The sequence below is a fragment of the Doryrhamphus excisus genome, chromosome 10, assembly GCF_030265055.1.
Source record: "Doryrhamphus excisus isolate RoL2022-K1 chromosome 10, RoL_Dexc_1.0, whole genome shotgun sequence".
Taxonomy (NCBI): Eukaryota; Metazoa; Chordata; class Actinopteri; order Syngnathiformes; family Syngnathidae; genus Doryrhamphus; species Doryrhamphus excisus.
The window spans coordinates 6,244,910-6,262,001 of NC_080475.1; the positions used below are offsets into that span (position 1 = coordinate 6,244,910).

General features: G+C 40.4%; 4 protein-coding genes across 4 annotated transcripts; all 4 read left to right on the forward strand.

Annotated features, from left to right (window-relative positions):
- The first annotated feature begins 197 nt into the window (after positions 1-197).
- krtcap2 (keratinocyte associated protein 2) lies at positions 198-1,820 on the forward strand. Its single transcript, XM_058084855.1, has 5 exons — positions 198-332; positions 825-979; positions 1,067-1,130; positions 1,363-1,429; positions 1,518-1,820. Exons 1-5 carry the CDS (start codon positions 329-331, stop codon positions 1,636-1,638), a joined length of 411 nt encoding a protein of 136 aa, XP_057940838.1. The 5' UTR covers positions 198-328; the 3' UTR covers positions 1,639-1,820.
- A 1,307-nt stretch (positions 1,821-3,127) lies between these two features.
- s100a10b (S100 calcium binding protein A10b) lies at positions 3,128-6,769 on the forward strand. Its single transcript, XM_058084858.1, has 3 exons — positions 3,128-3,289; positions 5,259-5,415; positions 6,561-6,769. Exons 2-3 carry the CDS (start codon positions 5,278-5,280, stop codon positions 6,717-6,719), a joined length of 297 nt encoding a protein of 98 aa, XP_057940841.1. The 5' UTR covers positions 3,128-3,289; positions 5,259-5,277; the 3' UTR covers positions 6,720-6,769.
- Positions 6,770-7,859: 1,090 nt separating this feature from the next.
- Positions 7,860-9,769, forward strand: LOC131137192 (C-reactive protein-like). The gene is made up of 4 exons (XM_058084851.1): positions 7,860-8,640; positions 8,749-8,806; positions 8,996-9,098; positions 9,182-9,769. Exons 2-4 carry the CDS (start codon positions 8,749-8,751, stop codon positions 9,687-9,689), a joined length of 669 nt encoding a protein of 222 aa, XP_057940834.1. The 5' UTR covers positions 7,860-8,640; the 3' UTR covers positions 9,690-9,769.
- Positions 9,770-10,024: 255 nt separating this feature from the next.
- Positions 10,025-16,710, forward strand: LOC131137195 (protein MRP-126-like). Its single transcript, XM_058084857.1, has 4 exons — positions 10,025-10,337; positions 15,747-15,906; positions 16,088-16,249; positions 16,338-16,710. The coding sequence occupies exons 3-4, from the start codon at positions 16,118-16,120 to the stop codon at positions 16,557-16,559; spliced, it is 354 nt and encodes a 117-aa protein (XP_057940840.1). The 5' UTR covers positions 10,025-10,337; positions 15,747-15,906; positions 16,088-16,117; the 3' UTR covers positions 16,560-16,710.
- The last annotated feature ends 382 nt before the right edge of the window (positions 16,711-17,092 follow it).

A 17,092-nucleotide genomic window follows, 5' to 3' on the forward strand; every position in this document is an offset into this window, starting at 1 on the left:
ATTTATTACTGTTTATGTATTATCTTTAATGCCATAATCTTATGTATAGCAATGTACATTACTTGTCATACTGCATTATTTTATACATGTGAATATTTTTCTTCATTAAAATTATACGTAATTATTTTTATTTATTCATTATTCATTTATTTCGTATTTTTATTTATTTTATTTTCCATATGATACGTGGTTCACTCGTGGCCACGCCCACTGGTCCCACTTCTAATTTGTCCCGGGTGAATTTGTCTTCCGTTCCCCATTGGGCTCCTTCGGCGAAGCTAAATTGAACTTTTTAAAATATAAATTAACAACAATTGAAACCGGAACCATGGGTATGTATTCCAGTCTTTATAACAACTGTGTACAAATGTCATGGGTTTAATTCGTAAGTCAAAGTACAGTGGAATGGTTACAAACCCCTATTGCTCCGGAGCTAGCTTGGGAGAGAAACGCTGGCTAGCTAGCTGGCTAGCTATGTATTTATACGTGTGTTTCATTTTTACATTGTTAACGCCGAATTGTTGGTCAGTTAAGTTGTTTTTGAGATAAGATTCAGCACATTAAAATCTCGACTGTCAACTCACAGGCATTGGTTTGAAGCTAGCACTAGCTTAGCAACGGACTGTCAACTCAAAGGCATTGGCTTGAAGCTAGCATTAGCTTAGCTTTCCAACAGAGCACTGACGTGTCATTACGTTACCGTGTTAGCTTATGCGTTCGCTTTAAACACCCCGCCAAAAGTGATTTTACAATAAACTGGATGACTGTTTTGTCTTGGAACATTAAAATGAAGTTTTAATGCTGGGTGTTTGTGCGTTTTGCAGCAGTAAACACAGGCACGTCCCTGGTGCTCTCCAGCCTGCTGTCAGTGTTGGTGTTTGCCGGCATGCAGATGTTCAGTAAACAGCTGGCCTCCGCTGAGTGGTTCACCATCCTGGGGGGCTTCCTGGGCTCCGTCCTCTTCATCTGCTCCCTCACGGTATCCTGGTCACAGCAGCCCGAGTCACCCGTCACTGGACCCTTTTATTGTGCAGATATTGAACGTTAATCAACATCTTTTCCTCAGGCGTTTAATAATCTGGAAAATGTGGTTTTTGGGAAGGGATTCCAAGCCAAGATTTTCCCAGAAAGTAAGTGACTTTGTTGACTTTCTTTGTCAGTACCGGGTTTGCATTGTGTTTGAGCACTGTAGTTACACTGTGTATTTAACTGTACATAATGTAAACACAGATAAAGCGTACAATAGCGCTTCTCTTCCAGCAGGGGGTATTAAAAGCACTTTTAAACTGTCTAACATTCCATGAATGTATAAGTTATTCTCAAATGTGCTTTAATGATGTCATTAATTTGGCTCGCTTTCAGTTCTGCTGTGCCTGTGTCTGTCCCTGTTTGCATCCGGCCTGGTTCATCGGGTGTGTGTCACCACATGGTCGGTAAACCTTCGCCGCACACTTCACTCCCACGTTCCTGACTTTCTCTTTTTAAAATTATCTCGCTTACTCATTCTCCCCACGCAGCCTCATCTTCTCCCTCTTCGCCCTCTACTACATCAACAAGTTATCGGCCGCCCTCTATCAAGCGGCCGCGCCCGTTGTAGCGCCGGCCAAGGTGGCCACCAAGGGCAAGAGGAAGAACTAACGGATGAGGGAGGGGGAAAAAAAACATTACTCTCACATGCACATTTGGACTGAAACTTTCATTGGATTATGTCAGGCCATAAAACAAACAAAAAAGAGAAATCCACATTCCATTGTCCAGATTACTGCACCCCATCCTGTTATTTGTATCCACACTTTTGTAATTAAACTCCATGAAAACCACTCAATGTGAACGTGCCATCATAAAAAAAAAACATGCCTTACTTTGATTGGCAGGGAAACAAACTATTGCACTGACACAAACATCTTCATCCCATCCTCCTCTTCCTGATACTGCCGTTCGGTTCCAGGCTGATTTAGGGTGAAATGTGGCCTGTCAATCGCATCTTGAGTACTCTTGTCAGCTATGCGAACCACTACATGACCACTTGGAAGGCCTCGTGGGAGGAAGCAGAGAACGTGATAACCAGGTCCAACATCGGTGATCTCCGACCTAAGAAATCATTGCTGTCCAATCATCTGGTAAGAGTGTTTCAGATTTGTTTCAACTTGATGGTCAAAAATTCATACACAAAATATTTTGTTAAAAAAATTAAATACTACATTTACCCTAAAATATTTTTTTGTGTAATGTGGAACATTTTACATTTTAATTTCATGTCAAAATACTTCCTGTAAAAGGTATAATAATTGTCAAAATATTAAGACAAAAAGTTGTAATTTTATGAGATGATGTAATGTAAAAACTGGGGGAAAATAAAGTTATTTTAGTGGCATAAAGTTAAAATATTAAAGAAAGATGTAATTTTAAAAAAAAATCAAAAATATGAACAATAAGTAGGGGCGTAATTTGGGGGAAATTAGGTTGCGCAAAATGTTCCAAGAAAAGAGTAAAAATATGGCAATAATGTCAGAATTATGAGAAGAAAATTACAACAGTTGGGAAATTTAACTAGAATACACTCGTAATATGAGCAAAATATTGTTGTAATATTAAAAAGTACACATTAAAAAAACATTACAACAAAATATACAAACTATAAAGTTGTAATTTTTGGAAAATTGGTTTGGGGAAAGTTATAAAATGACAGCAATAAAGTCAAAATATTACGGGCATAAGAAAATTAAAAACAGCAATTTGATGAGAATTTTGTAATATGAGAAAACAATATTTAATCCTTTTATTGGTCTAGATGCTAATAAATAAAGCCCCCTTTTGCTTAATAAGCCTCTTTTTGTTTATTAAGTAATCCAAATTAGGTTAAATGTAACATTCAGCAAACAAATAGCCCATGTGCCGCATTTTGGACACCCCTGGTTTGGAGTATTACGTTGAAGTACTAGTATAAGAAGTACTGAAGTGGCTAATGATGCAGTAAAAGATCTAAAAGAGACTAAAGTGTGCCAAGACTTGGATGGAAAAAGTCCGTCATGTCGGAATGAGAGCATAGTTGTGTACGTTGAAATGTCTGCAGGGTGGACTCGAACACTAAACGGGGAGGGATCATGTTTAAGTTTTTTTTTTATTTAACTTAAACTCCCTCCCACCAGCCTCTTTCCTCATCCCCCTTCTATCTTCTTGTTCTTTCTGGGCGTCGCCCAGCCGACTATAAAAAGTAGAATAAACTGCCAGTGACTCCTTCACTCAACTCCGTCCTTCACGCCAAGTATCCTTCCTACTTCGCATCCTGGTGAGTTCCTTCTTCTTCACTTAGCGATGTTTTTTTCATCGAGTTATGAATCCTGATTAGCGTTACTGCCACGTTTCAAGTAGTTCAAAGTACAGAAGAAACGCAGAAACGTTAGTTTCGTAGGGTAACTGTACGCGTGTTGGGATTTATTTGGGCGTTTTATCCAATGGGCGTGTGCTACTGTGCGTCATCGGGTGGTCTTCTGCGGCTTTGGCGCATGCCACCGCTTTGGTGCGACAAGTAGCGGCTGGCCCTAACTTGCCTTACTATCCTTTTTGTTCAAGTTATTGCATTATTTTTTTAAAGACATCCCCCCCCACACATACAGCTTAAAAGCGGATGTGGAGCAAAAGGGCAGCGGCCATGTGATAAGGACGTCCTTTGGGCCAGAACACTTCTTTGTCTAACACTCAAAGAATTTGCTCCGGTGCCAGTGAAAGCAAAAACCATATCCTCCCAACGGGAGTGTCTGTTTGTTTTAGCTGCAGATGTTATAACCTGCTGCAAATCTCCAGAGGACTCAAACAATGTAAACATTTCATAGTAAACATTACGCCCATTAGTAGTATTATTCACCAGTATGTAGTATATTCCATCAAATGCGGTACAACCAAATATTTTTACTACAAAGCATCTTCTCAGTTTGTCTCGGTGGTAGCAGTGTCACAGCCTCGGGCGCACGAGTGCTGCCGGCAATGGGGGAGCTGCGGTTCACTGATCGGCAACATGAATTCTTGACTTTGACTAGTCGTGTATATTTACTATCCACTGACAAAGAGTCAACATAGCTGGAAGCACGAGTGACTAGCGAAGCAGTGGTGGTTGCACCACAGTTTGGGGCGCACGAGTGCTGCCGGCAATGGGTGAACTGCGGTTCACTGAGCGGAAACATGAATTATTGACTTTGAGTAGTCGTGTATATTTACTATACACTGACAAAGAGTCAACATAGCTGGAAGCACGAGTGACTAGCGAAGCAGTGGTGGCTGCACCACAGTTTGGGGTGCACGAGTGCTGCTGGCAATGGGGAGCTGCGGTTCACTGAGTGGAAACATGAATTCTTAACTTTGACTAGTCGTGTATATTTACTATCCACTGACAAAGAGTCAACATACAGCCAGTATTGTCAACATAGCTGGAAGCACGAGTGACTAGCGAAGCAGTGGTGGTAAACATTTCAAAGTAAACATTAGTAGTATTATTCATTATGCAGTATATTCCATCAAATGCAGTACAACCCAATGTTTTTACTACAAACCATCTTCTCAGTTTGTCTCGGTGGTAGCAGTGTCACAGCCTCGGGCGCACGAGTGCTGCCGGCAATGGGGAGCTGCGGTTCACTGAGTGGTAACATGAATTCTAACATGTACTCTGACATTGCAAAGTGGAAACCGGGTGGAACGGCAGTTTTTTTTTTTTTTTTGCAGTACAGCTCATCATGAGAACTCTGTAGCAAGTAAATTTGGCTATACTTTAGAGTAGTCACTGTATAGCTTGAACAGCCATGTACTGCATATAAATGAGTCAACACACCGCTAGTATTGTCTATTTAGCCGACAACATGAGTGAGTAGCAAAACAATGTTATGTTAGCGGTGGTTGTGTCACAGTATGGGGCTGCACGAGTGCTGCCGGCACTGGGGAGCTGCGGTTTATCAAGTGGAAAAATGAAATCCAACATGCACTGTGACATTGTGAAGCAGAAACTAGGCTACATGGAAGGGATCAAGTATGTTTCCTCCACCCCTGAACCTAAATGAGCACCTGTGGGGCTTCCCAAGGAAGGGAGGAAGTTGTGTAACATCCACCGTGATGGATTCCAGTATCAACCGCCACTGCGAGGAGTACTCTCTTGCGTTGCCAGATGTTTACACAGTAACGTCTGTGTGTTGATTGAGTTCCAGTACATGCATACTGCAAGCCGTACAATGCTAACAATGCTAAACATGCAATGATGTTCTTGTGTTCAGCACATCCTAACCTGCAGCCATGACTGACTTGGAGAAATGCATGGAGTCCCTCATCGCCATCTTCCACCGCTACGCCAAAGACGACGGCGAAGGCAAGACGCTCAGCAAAAAAGAACTGAAAAAGCTGATGGAGACCGAGTTACCCACCTTCCTCAAGGTGAGCGCCGCCTCTCGACACCGCGTATCCAGAACCCCCCCCCCTCCAGTTGGAACCCTCTCCAAGTTATATATTTAGCAAGAAAAAAGGCATCTCCGATTTGTGATAGAGATGAAAAAGCATATTAGTATCAGCTTTGGTCTCAACTCAATAATACTAAAATGACATTATTTTTCCTCACGTCATTAATTTATTCTCATGAATTTTTTATGAGAATAATTTTTTTTTCCTCTTAATATTTTGACTTTTTTTTTTCCCTATTTCTGCGTTTTTTATTTCCAAATATTTCAACTTCTTTTTCGCAAATTTTGTCTTGTAATTGTGACTTTATTTCAATAATATTTTGACTTTATTCTCATAATATTATAACTTTTCTTTTTTTATAAAATTTTCCAAAAATCATGTGATATTTAATTTTTCTTCACGAAAAATTACAGATTTTTTAAAATTTTGCTGTTTTTTTGAAGTTCTTAAATTCTATTTCAAAACAGCCAACTTCCACAAATAGCCCCCCGACCGCACTTTGTACACCCCTGCATTTAGGTAAAATACTTCTGATTATGAACACTGCACGTGTTTTGCTTTTTTTTTGCAGCATTTTCCCCAAACAAAAGAGCCAAGTTAACGAACCTGTTTTTAGAAAAACAAAGACAAATCCTTGACTTATCTTAGAGACACACCGCCACACACAGCGGAGAAAGGACAGGAAGGATTGGTTGGAAGACACACATGAAGGAAATAACTAAAAAAAAAAAAGGCACCGTTCTTGGGTTTGATAGTCTTATTTATTTATCTTACTATGTCAACTATATTGGATAATAGGAGTGTAAAGGTGACTATAGGGGTGTTATATCATGTCTACGGGGCTCTAGAAAATTAGAAAGTGTATTTAGAAGTTTGTAAACACGTTTTCAGGGCTCTAACTAAAAAAAAGTATGAACAGGAAGCGATGAACTGCAATAAACGAGGGATTACCGAATGTTGTTGCGGTCGAATCCAGGTTGTTTTATCGTGGAAATGTTGAGGTGTGAGTTTGACCCCGGAACAGATGATTTCCATGAGAATGATTTAGAATTGTTAAAAAAAAATGTCTTTTGCATCTTGTGGCTCAAGCAAATCATCGCTCGACGTGTCTCGTTTTGCAGACTCAGAAGAACCCCAAAACGGTGGACTGCATCTTGGAGGACCTGGACCACAACAAAGACGAGAAGTTGGACTTTGAGGAGTTTCTCCCCCTGGTTGCAGGTCTCTCTTTGGCCTGCGAGAAGTGCTACGTGTTGCACCAGAAGAAGGGCAAACAGTAGAAGAAGACCTCTCGGTCTGCTCCACCACCATAAAGAAAGCTTTGATTGAACATGGTAGCTTCTGTCTGTCTCTTTATTTTCGAGATGTTTTTGTTCCTGGAGGCGGAATGTTTCCTGAACGCACCATGACATCATCGTAGTTCAGCGTGAAAGAGAAATCACAACACAAGTCATCCTCGAATGCTTAGAAGATAACTTTTACTCATATCTCTTCCTTCAATCTCAGTGGTGTCCAAAGTGTGGCCCGGGCCATTTGTAGCCCGTGACTTGTTTTTTATTGGCCCATGACACAGTATAATATCCTTTTAAAATGAAACTATAAAAATTAAAAAATACAGCAGTATTTTAGTACAGTTTTTTTTAGGAATAAAGTCAAAATAATATGCTACTAATGTCATTTTAGTAGCATAATCTTTCAATATTAGAGGAAAATGTATTTTTGGGAAGTTGGAATATTCAAAAAAAAGTTTACATTTTGATTGCAAGTGAAAATATTCTGGAATAATTATGAAAAAAAATACCAAAAGAAAGAAAAAGGTCACATTTTATGAGAATAATGTCAAAATATTACAAACCAATGACAGCTTTTGTGACATACTACATGATATAACACTAATATTGGGTTGGATATCCATCCATTCATCCATTCGGTGCACTCAAAGCAGTCTTGCAGGGCCGACATAGTTCTCTGGCCACACCCTCACCTTCTTCAAAGCAGGCTTTCCTCTGGTGAGCAGGGGCTGGTATGCAGGAATTAGCATAACAGAGAGATGGTCTGAGGAGCCAAGGTGGGGGCCGGAGACTGCTTTGAATGCTTTCTTGATGTTTGTGTAAACCAGGGGTGCTCATTAAGTCGATCGCGATCTACCGGTCGATCGCGGAGGTGGTACTGGTCGATCGCTGGTCGATCGCGGCGTGACATTAAAAAAATATCATCCTCGCATCAATGCCGTCACTTGATTGACATACAGGGCAGCCATTCAGATGACAACTGAATGTTGCCCTTCGGGCGACCAATCAAATCAAACAACGTCTCTAAGTGCAGCAGAACTTACGATGTCAGCCTATCATCCATCCCCGTTACTTGATTGACATACAGGACAACCAGTCAGATGACAACTGAATTTTGACCTTTAGGTCACCGCTCATGCGTAAACAACGATGCAAAGTGCTAAGCTAGTCGGCGAATTGCGAGATTTTAAGCCCTCGCTAAAGTTTATGGTCACTAAAATGAGTGAAGGAGCTGGACCAAGTAAAAAGGCAAAAACTGGACCAAGTAAAAAGGCAAAAACATATCACTTCCATACGGAATGGGAGGTGGACTTTTTTTTCACAATGTCTTTTTCGAAGTGCGTTTGCCTCATACGCCATTCTACCATCGCAGTACCAAAGAAGGGAAATGGGGAGTAATGTGGAGGTAATTACAAAAAATGTTAACTGTTAATTATGTGTGTTTTGCAATATTGGCTCATTTGGTTATGTAAGGTACATCAACATACATTGTACGTACAAATAATCCTCAATACATTTGAAAATAAATAGATGTTTTGCATTTTTGTAGTGGGTAGATCATTTTGACTCGGTCCTTTTAAAAGTAGCTCGCATGCTGAAAAAGTGTGAGCACCCCTGGTGTAAACCAAGTCCAATGTATTCTCCCCTCTGGTAGCAAAATCCACATGCTGGTAAAAAAAATTGGAACATAAACTCAATGTCCACACAGCAGTGACTGGAGACCAGGGTAGTGTTATTACACCAGCTGTTATTAGTGTAGATGCAAAGACCCCCCCATCCACCCACCCACCTGGTTTTACCAGTGACCGCACGGCTCCTGTCGGACCTGAAAGTCCAGTGAACAAATGACATTTGAAGACAGATAAAAGGCAGGTCCTCCCTTCCATCGATCCTGGACAGTCGAGACAAGGTAAGACGTCGTCACACGTCGCTGCTTTTCTGCTCCATATCATACATTCATATGTCATGATATGATATATCATACAGTATATAGTATAGCATATACCTTCTATTTCAGATGGAGAGACTCTTCCTTGTAATGGTGATGCTTGCATCGTGTGGTGCAGCACCCACAGGTAGGAACCCATTCAAGAACCTAAAACGCTGTTTCATTTTGGATCATTTCCAGAAGTACATTTTGTAATATTACCTCACGTTGCGTTCAATAGACTACTTATATTTTTACCATATGCTGTATGTTGGAGAACTTCGTCAGATAAGCCCCACGGTTGAAAAATGTCTAACATGTTTGTTGTGGTGTGCAGATCTTTTGGGCAAAGTGTTTGTCTTCCCCAAGGAGACCAAAACAGATCATGTCAAACTGTTGACATGCACGTCGTCGTTGGATGCCGTGACGGTCTGTCTCAGGTAAACCAGGTGATCAGGAGCGTTTGATTTCATTCCACCGGTGTTAGTCTTCACTCCTCCACCCTCATCCTGTGTCTGATCAGGTTCTTCACAGACCTCACCAGGAGCTACGCGCTCTTCTCTTTGGCGACGCCCAAACGATACAACAGCTTTATGCTCTTAAAGCTGAACAGGAAAGACGTCATCAGGGTGCACGTTCGGGATGGCAGCACGGACTTCCTGTCCCTGTCCTTCCCCCCCAACTCCTGGCACTCCATGTGCGCCACCTGGAATTCCCAGAACGGTATGGTGCAGTTGTGGGTGGACGGCAAGCAGACCGTGAAGAGGTTCATCCAATCGGGGCAGCCCATCAGCGGTGAATTCATCACCATCCTGGGCCAAGAGCAGGACACCTACGGTGGAGGCTTTGACGCCTCTCAGTCGTTCATCGGGATGATCTCCCGGCTTCACGTGTGGGACTACGTGCTCTCTGCCGCTGAGATCCGACGCTACGTGGAGGACGCCAACTTCAGCCCGGGCAACGTCCTCAACTGGAGATCTCTCGACTATGAAATCGTTGGCAGTGTTTTGGTGGAAGAAGAGATCCTGTAGCAGCGTGAAAGGATGGCGACAGTGTATGGAGTGGGCCGCAGCAGCTTGAGAAAAATAAAAAATAAAGATCAACACTTTTTCAAATCTGGGCCAATTTCCTTAAAATTGCAACTATATCCTTTGTTTTTCATACTATGACTAATCCGAGTCGCTATTACTACATTGTAAAAAAAAATTGCTGTTAAATTACAGTACACTACTGGCAGCTAGAATCGCCAGCTTCAAACTGTCCATCCATGCTAACGCTTTGCAACCAGCAGCTACCCCATGTCGTGCGGTGCGTGCAGTGTCTTCACCCGCATAACATCTTTGGCAGTTTCTCCCTCCCACTTCATTCAAAACAAAAACAAACATGTCTGCCGCGTGGAACCGAATCACCGACAGGCCAGATACTCAGTGGCTAGCGTGGGTAGCACGTTAAAAAGCTGTAATACTGCATTTAAAGAACAACATCTGATAAGTATATAGTGAGTTATGGAGCTAGCTAACGCGCCGCCATTTGGCTAACACTCACCCAGAGAGTCGGAAGGCTAAGCTAACTAAGCTAACAAACCGATAAAACATTCATTGAATTCATCGCCTTTCTCAGCCGTGGAAGACATCTAGTTCTCCTTCAAGGAGGCGTCTCATCCTGTGGAAGTTCTAAAAGTAAGTCAAATGTGTTTTTTATCTAAATGAAGGTGAGTTTATGGTTCCTTTATTGATTTATGTCACCAGTGGCAGGGGCGCAGCCAGGGATTCTGGGTCCCAAGAAAAACATAACATTGCTAAAGTTGTACTTAATTTTCTTAATGAAGAGGTAATCATTGCCACACTTTATTAATTAATGAATAATTTGATGAGTAATTACCTATTTTTTGTCCTACTGCCCTTTTACTTTTCCCATCTATATGGCACCCCTGGCCAATCACATATCAGAAATGAATGAAAAAATGTATAATTAATTGGACTGTACCATAGTTCACTTCCATCTTTGAAGCGATCTCAGTTAGGATGATAAATTCATACTACGATGACTGGAATACTAGGTGATTGGGTGGTGTAAAGACCAGAATTATCCATATTGTAATTCATTTTCACTTATTTTCAAATGCAAATTATTTTTAATTACACACTCAGGACTAGTAGGGTAGGAAGCAAAAACCGAACCTGTAGAACAAATTAAGATGGAAAAATCCAGTATCAAACACTAGACTATATGAACTGTTCTAGCAGAGCAAAGGCGCTAAACCCTAAAAGGCCATCGATAATAAACATAATCCATAAGAGCCCCTTTAAAACCTCACAATAAAGCCATATACACGGAGGCAGCCGCTTGCTCATCTTGTGTTTCTACTCACGTCACACGCGTGGCCGCATGTTGCCAGGCGGGGTTTGTATGAGTCCCAAATATGCGCAAAAACATTGGCTAGACTGGACGCACCCTGCCTCATGCAGCAGAGAAAGGGCGGGGAGAGTTGGCAACAGTTAATCTAAGACTGCAAAGGAAGCTCAGCTCCCCCTAAATATATTATACTGCTGTGTGTACATTTCACTGACTAAGTATGCGCTAGAATACGACTAGCTTTTTTTCCTGGTTGCGTGGCAGGAACACAAACACAAGGAAGTACACCAAGGGCAGATCCCAGTTTATTCAGGCACATTAGAGACTTCCTTCAGCTCACATCAGGATGTACAGAAATCTTACCGCCCTTCAGGTCAAGTCTCCCTAATTTATAAATTAAATATATTTTTTAAAATATATTATTTTAAAATATATTTAAAAAAATAATATAATATTTTACAAATATTATTATTAAATGTATTATTAAATATATATTTTTATACTTTGAGCATAGAAACCTGTATACGACCTTGGGAATACTATTAGAGCCCTCTAAACATGAAATAACACCCCTATAGTCACATTTACACTCATACTACCCAATATAGTAGATATAATAAGAGTAAATAAGACACATTAGACATAAATAAGATAATATAGACTCACATAGCCTGGCTTTGGGAGAGTTTTTTTTTTTTGTGCTCCTTTTTAACCAAAAGTTTCTATTGTCTCATCGATGTAATGCCTTATATTTATATTTTAGTTTGTATTTCCATTTCTATTTAAAGATGCTTAAAAAATGCAAAAAAATCTGTAAAATGTGCTTAAATATGCAGATTCTTGACTGATTATAATAAGTATATTTTTGAAAAACTGTGCCAATTTTCACCAAGTTCATTTCCTGATTGTGATCAGTCCCTTGAACAAACGTAGCATGTTAGCAAGCGGTGCAGTCAGCGAGAACATATGTCTCTTATCATCGGACGCACGCCCTCGGAGCACTGTGTACTTGTCTCCTTAAGGAATTCCAAGCATGTGCTGCGTTGCCGTGGCAACCTTGTACAAATACTACATCTGTAACACTTGTAGGAGAGCTCCAGCAAACACCCCATGAACACACACAGGAAGTATTATTTGTAATTTAGCGGGTCGCAGAGAACAAAACTAAACACTAGGTGGCAGCATTTCATCTAAAATGAGATTATGAGTCAAACAAAGTTGCTACTGTAGCGCCATTTTTTTTTCTCTTTCGCTCTGCTTTGCTATTTGTGGTATTTAAAAAGCTCCCACAAGACCTCCAAACCCGTGGTCATCAATAGCGCCATTCTTGGTGAGTCTCTCTGCCACCAATAAGAAGTATTATTTATAGTAAATAATACTTTCGGAACATCCAGATATCATTTTCTGCTCATCCGAGCTCGGGTCCCAACAGCAGTCCTAAGCAGGGAAGTCCAGATTTCCCTCTCCTTGGCTACTTCCTAGGAAGTCATTGGCTGAATCCCAATTCAGGCCCTTAGCCCTTCGTGTTACCTCTTCTTCTAACTTTTAAAACCTACGGCCAGAGGGAAATATGATACTACTTGATTATCATTACATCATCACCCTTCACTGCATAGGCGGATGACATCATTACATTCCTGATAGTAAATATTTAAGGTTCCACTGTAAACCAAAAAAGCCTCCATCAAAGCCAGATAATTTCAAACAAACTAGCAGGTTTTCTTTGTCATCATTATAAATGTACCTTTCATTGTACCAGACGCTAAAATGAACAAAAAAAAATGTTCCACAACAAATGTTGCTAACCAAGGTTCCACTGTAAACCGAAAAAGCCTCCATCAAAGCCAGATAATTTCAAACAAACTAGCAGTTTTTTTTTGTCATCATTATAAATGTACCTTTCAGTGTACCAGACACTGAAATGAACAAAAAAAATGTTCCATAACAAATGTTGCTAACCAAGGTTCCACTGTAAACCAAACAAAGCCTCCATCAAAGCCAGATAATTTCAAACAAACTAGCAGTTTTTTTTGTCATCATTATAAATGTACCTTTCATTGTACCAGACACTAAAATGAACAAAAAAAATGTTCCACAACAAATGTTGCTAACCAAGGTTCCACTGTAAACCGAAAAAGCCTCCATCAAAGCCAGATAATTTCAAACAAACTAGCAGGTTTTCTTTGTCATCATTATAAATGTACCTTTCATTGTACCAGACACTAAAATGAACAAAAAAAATGTTCCATAACAAATGTTGCTAACCAAGGTTCCACTGTAAACCAAACAAAGCCTCCATCAAAGCCAGATAATTTCAAACAAACTAGCAGTTTTTTTTGTCATCATTATAAATGTACCTTTCATTGTACCAGACGCTAAAATGAACAAAAAAAAATGTTCCACAACAAATGTTGCTAACCAAGGTTCCACTGTAAACCAAAAAAGCCTCCATCAAAGCCAGATAATTTCAAACAAACTAGCAGGTTTTCTTTGTCATCATTATAAATGTACCTTTCATTGTACCAGACACTAAAATGAACAAAAAAAATGTTCCATAACAAATGTTGCTAACCAAGGTTCCACTGTAAACCAAACAAAGCCTCCATCAAAGCCAGATAATTTCAAACAAACTAGCAGTTTTTTTGTCATCATTATAAATGTACCTTTCATTGTACCAGACGCTAAAATGAACAAAAAAAAATGTTCCACAACAAATGTTGCTAACCAAGGTTCCACTGTAAACCGAAAAATTCTCCATCAAAGCCAGATAATTTCAAACAAACTAGCAGTTTTTTTGTCATCATTATAAATGTACCTTTCATTGTACCAGACACTGAAATGAACAAAAAAAATGTTCCATAACAAATGTTGCTAACCAAGGTTCCACTGTAAACCGAAAAATTCTCCATCAAAGCCAGATAATTTCAAACAAACTAGCAGGTTTTCTTTGTCATCATTATAAATGTACCTTTCATTGTACCAGACACTAAAATGAACAAAAAAAAATGTTCCATAACAAATGTTGCTAACCAAGGTTCCACTGTAAACCAAACAAAGCCTCCATCAAAGCCAGATAATTTCAAACAAACTAGCAGTTTTTTTTGTCATCATTATAAATGTACCTTTCATTGTACCAGACACTGAAATGAACAAAAAAAATGTTCCATAACAAATGTTGCTAACCAAGGTTCCACTGTAAACCGAAAAATTCTCCATCAAAGCCAGATAATTTCAAACAAACTAGCAGTTTTTTTTGTCATCATTATAAATGTACCTTTCATTGTACCAGACACTAAAATGAACAAAAAAAATGTTCCATAACAAATGTTGCTAACCAAGGTTCCACTGTAAACCAAACAAAGCCTCCATCAAAGCCAGATAATTTCAAACAAACTAGCAGTTTTTTTTGTCATCATTATAAATGTACCTTTCATTGTACCAGACACTGAAATGAACAAAAAAAATGTTCCATAACAAATGTTGCTAACCAAGGTTCCACTGTAAACCAAACAAAGCCTCCATCAAAGCCAGATAATTTCAAACAAACTAGCAGTTTTTTTTGTCATCATTATAAATGTACCTTTCATTGTACCAGACGCTAAAATGAACAAAAAAAATGTTCCATAACAAATGTTGCTAACCAAGGTTCCACGAGCATAAAGTAAGGTGTGTACGTTTCTAGGTTATTTCAATGTCATATTGCCTACCTCACCTCAACAACTGTGATATTTATTGCAACAACTAATAAATAACAGATTACAACCTCCCTGTTTTGGCCTGGGACTGCAGCTTTTGCCTGCAGGAATGATCCATTTGCATGACTGGTGGGTGTGGGACTTCCTGTCTTTATGAGAGTGATAGAAGTTTTGCACCCTGCAAAACGTGCCTCAAAAAATTGATTGGTGCAGCATTTGGGGGCGAATACTTGGCAGGGTGTGGTGCGTTCAAGGCTCGCCGTGTGATCATCCGTGAGGCAGCGGCTATCGCCCAGACCCTAGCTCCAGTGGCGTTTGAGACCCCTGGTCATGACCACGGTCCAGCACCCCATACTCCCAATAGGACTCTCCAATGCCTTCTCCAAATTTACAGATCTACATGTGGACCGGATGGTCAGACTCCCATGTACCCACAAGGACCCTGCCGAGAGAGTCGAACTGGGCATTTTGGACCAGTGAAGTCAAATCGTATCATTTCCCAGGACTTTTCCCATGATTGGTTTTGACTCACTTACACAATGCTTCAAAACCAGGTGAACTTAAAGACCCCGAAGCTCAATACCTGACGACATATAGATAGATCGATATGACAACGTGCTGCGCCCTTCTTGTTTTGTATGTCGTGTTTGCAGTAGTTGACACATGGTACTGGTATTTACGAGGCGTACCAACAAGCTGTTCCACTGCACTACAGGTTTTACTGGGGTTCTTTGTTGCCGTGACAACAAACCCTCAAGGCGTTAAGGGGGTCCACACGTGGACATTCTGTTATTTTTTTGGATATTCAATATATTCAATTTTTACCGATTTGTTCCCATATGATGACCGTCATCATCATATTTAGGATTGGAAATATATACAATATACCTTTGGATCTTATTCCAAAGATCCTAGTGTATTATTTATTGTTTACATGCTCCTTCAATGTATAGCATCACCGTATAGACACACCGAACTAAACCACACAATGCAGCAGTGTTCTCACCCATGTTGATCAGTTAAATCCAAACCACACAGAGACACAACAGGACCGGTGGAACCTGTCTGGGTGGAGTGTGACAACTCATTTTTCGGGACGGGTAAAGTACGGCTATACTGGCCGTATAAGAGGAGGCTGGTTTTGCGGTCCGACGTCTCATTCTTGGAGAACCAGATAAAATCTCTTGCGCATTTAAGGGTGAGTATCTCCACTATCACCTATCTATCTACCTATCTACCTACCAAGCTAATTGTAATCCTAAAACCTGAATCTAACCCCACCCTGGCCGATTAACGGCTGTACATATTTCCGTACAATACACTACATTTTTGCTTTGAAGTACTTTTGTCTTTAAAATTCTGCGTTTCCGCTACTGCAGCAATAGACGGTCGACCCTCCTCGAGAAGCCATGAAGAATGTTTTGAAAGTCTTTGACACATTGGAGGAACTCTTCGAGCAGCACTGCGGCGATGACGACACAATGAGCAAGGATGAGTTCAAGGTCCTGGTGGAGGAGGGACTCAAGGACCACAACCTTGAAGTAAGTGAGAAAAAAAAAAAAAACACAAGCACATCCCAGTGGCAGATTGTTCCGTGGAATGGCGTCTGAACGTGTTGGTGTCTCGCAGGAGAAACTCGACATAAGCGACGTGGACGAGGTTTTTGCCTCTTTGGACAAGAACTCAGACGGCCAGCTCACCTTGGCTGAGTTCCTCAGATGCATCGGCCTCATATGTGCGGCTCGCCGCAAAAGGCGAGGTCGGCTGGGCCGAGGGAAGCGAGGCAGGGGCGGCAAGGGTGGCCGGGGGAAAAAGGATAACGGGAGCGAAGATGAAGAAGATGATGAATGAATATGTCGTCCATTAGAGTGAAACATTGAATCATATAATCATCAACATAATCCTCTGGCTTCGTCTATGTGGGATTTATGACCAGCATCCATGTTTCTTCTGTATGCAACGTTGGCTTCTGTACGTTTAAAGAACATGAAAATTGATCCTATTGTCATCTTGTCTTTTTATTTCATCTCCATTCAATTACAATTACAATTACATGCAATCACCTTGTCACCTCATTTCATGTCGTTATCATACCGTCTCATACCACAGTGGGGTACAGGGTATGGACCAGGGGGGTCCAAAGTGCGGCCCAAGACAACAGAAAAAATGTGCAGTAAATTTTCCAAGACTAAAGTACCTTTATAAGAATAATATTGTAATATTACAAGGAAAAATAACATCATTTTAGTCAAACCTGAACGTAATATTCACCAAATTAAAAAAAAAAAGTCTCATTGTACAAGAAGGTACACATCTAGAGTAATTATTGAAGAACTTATGAGGAACTAATGAGTGGTGGTTAGGGTTAGGTAGGTTCCTTCTGA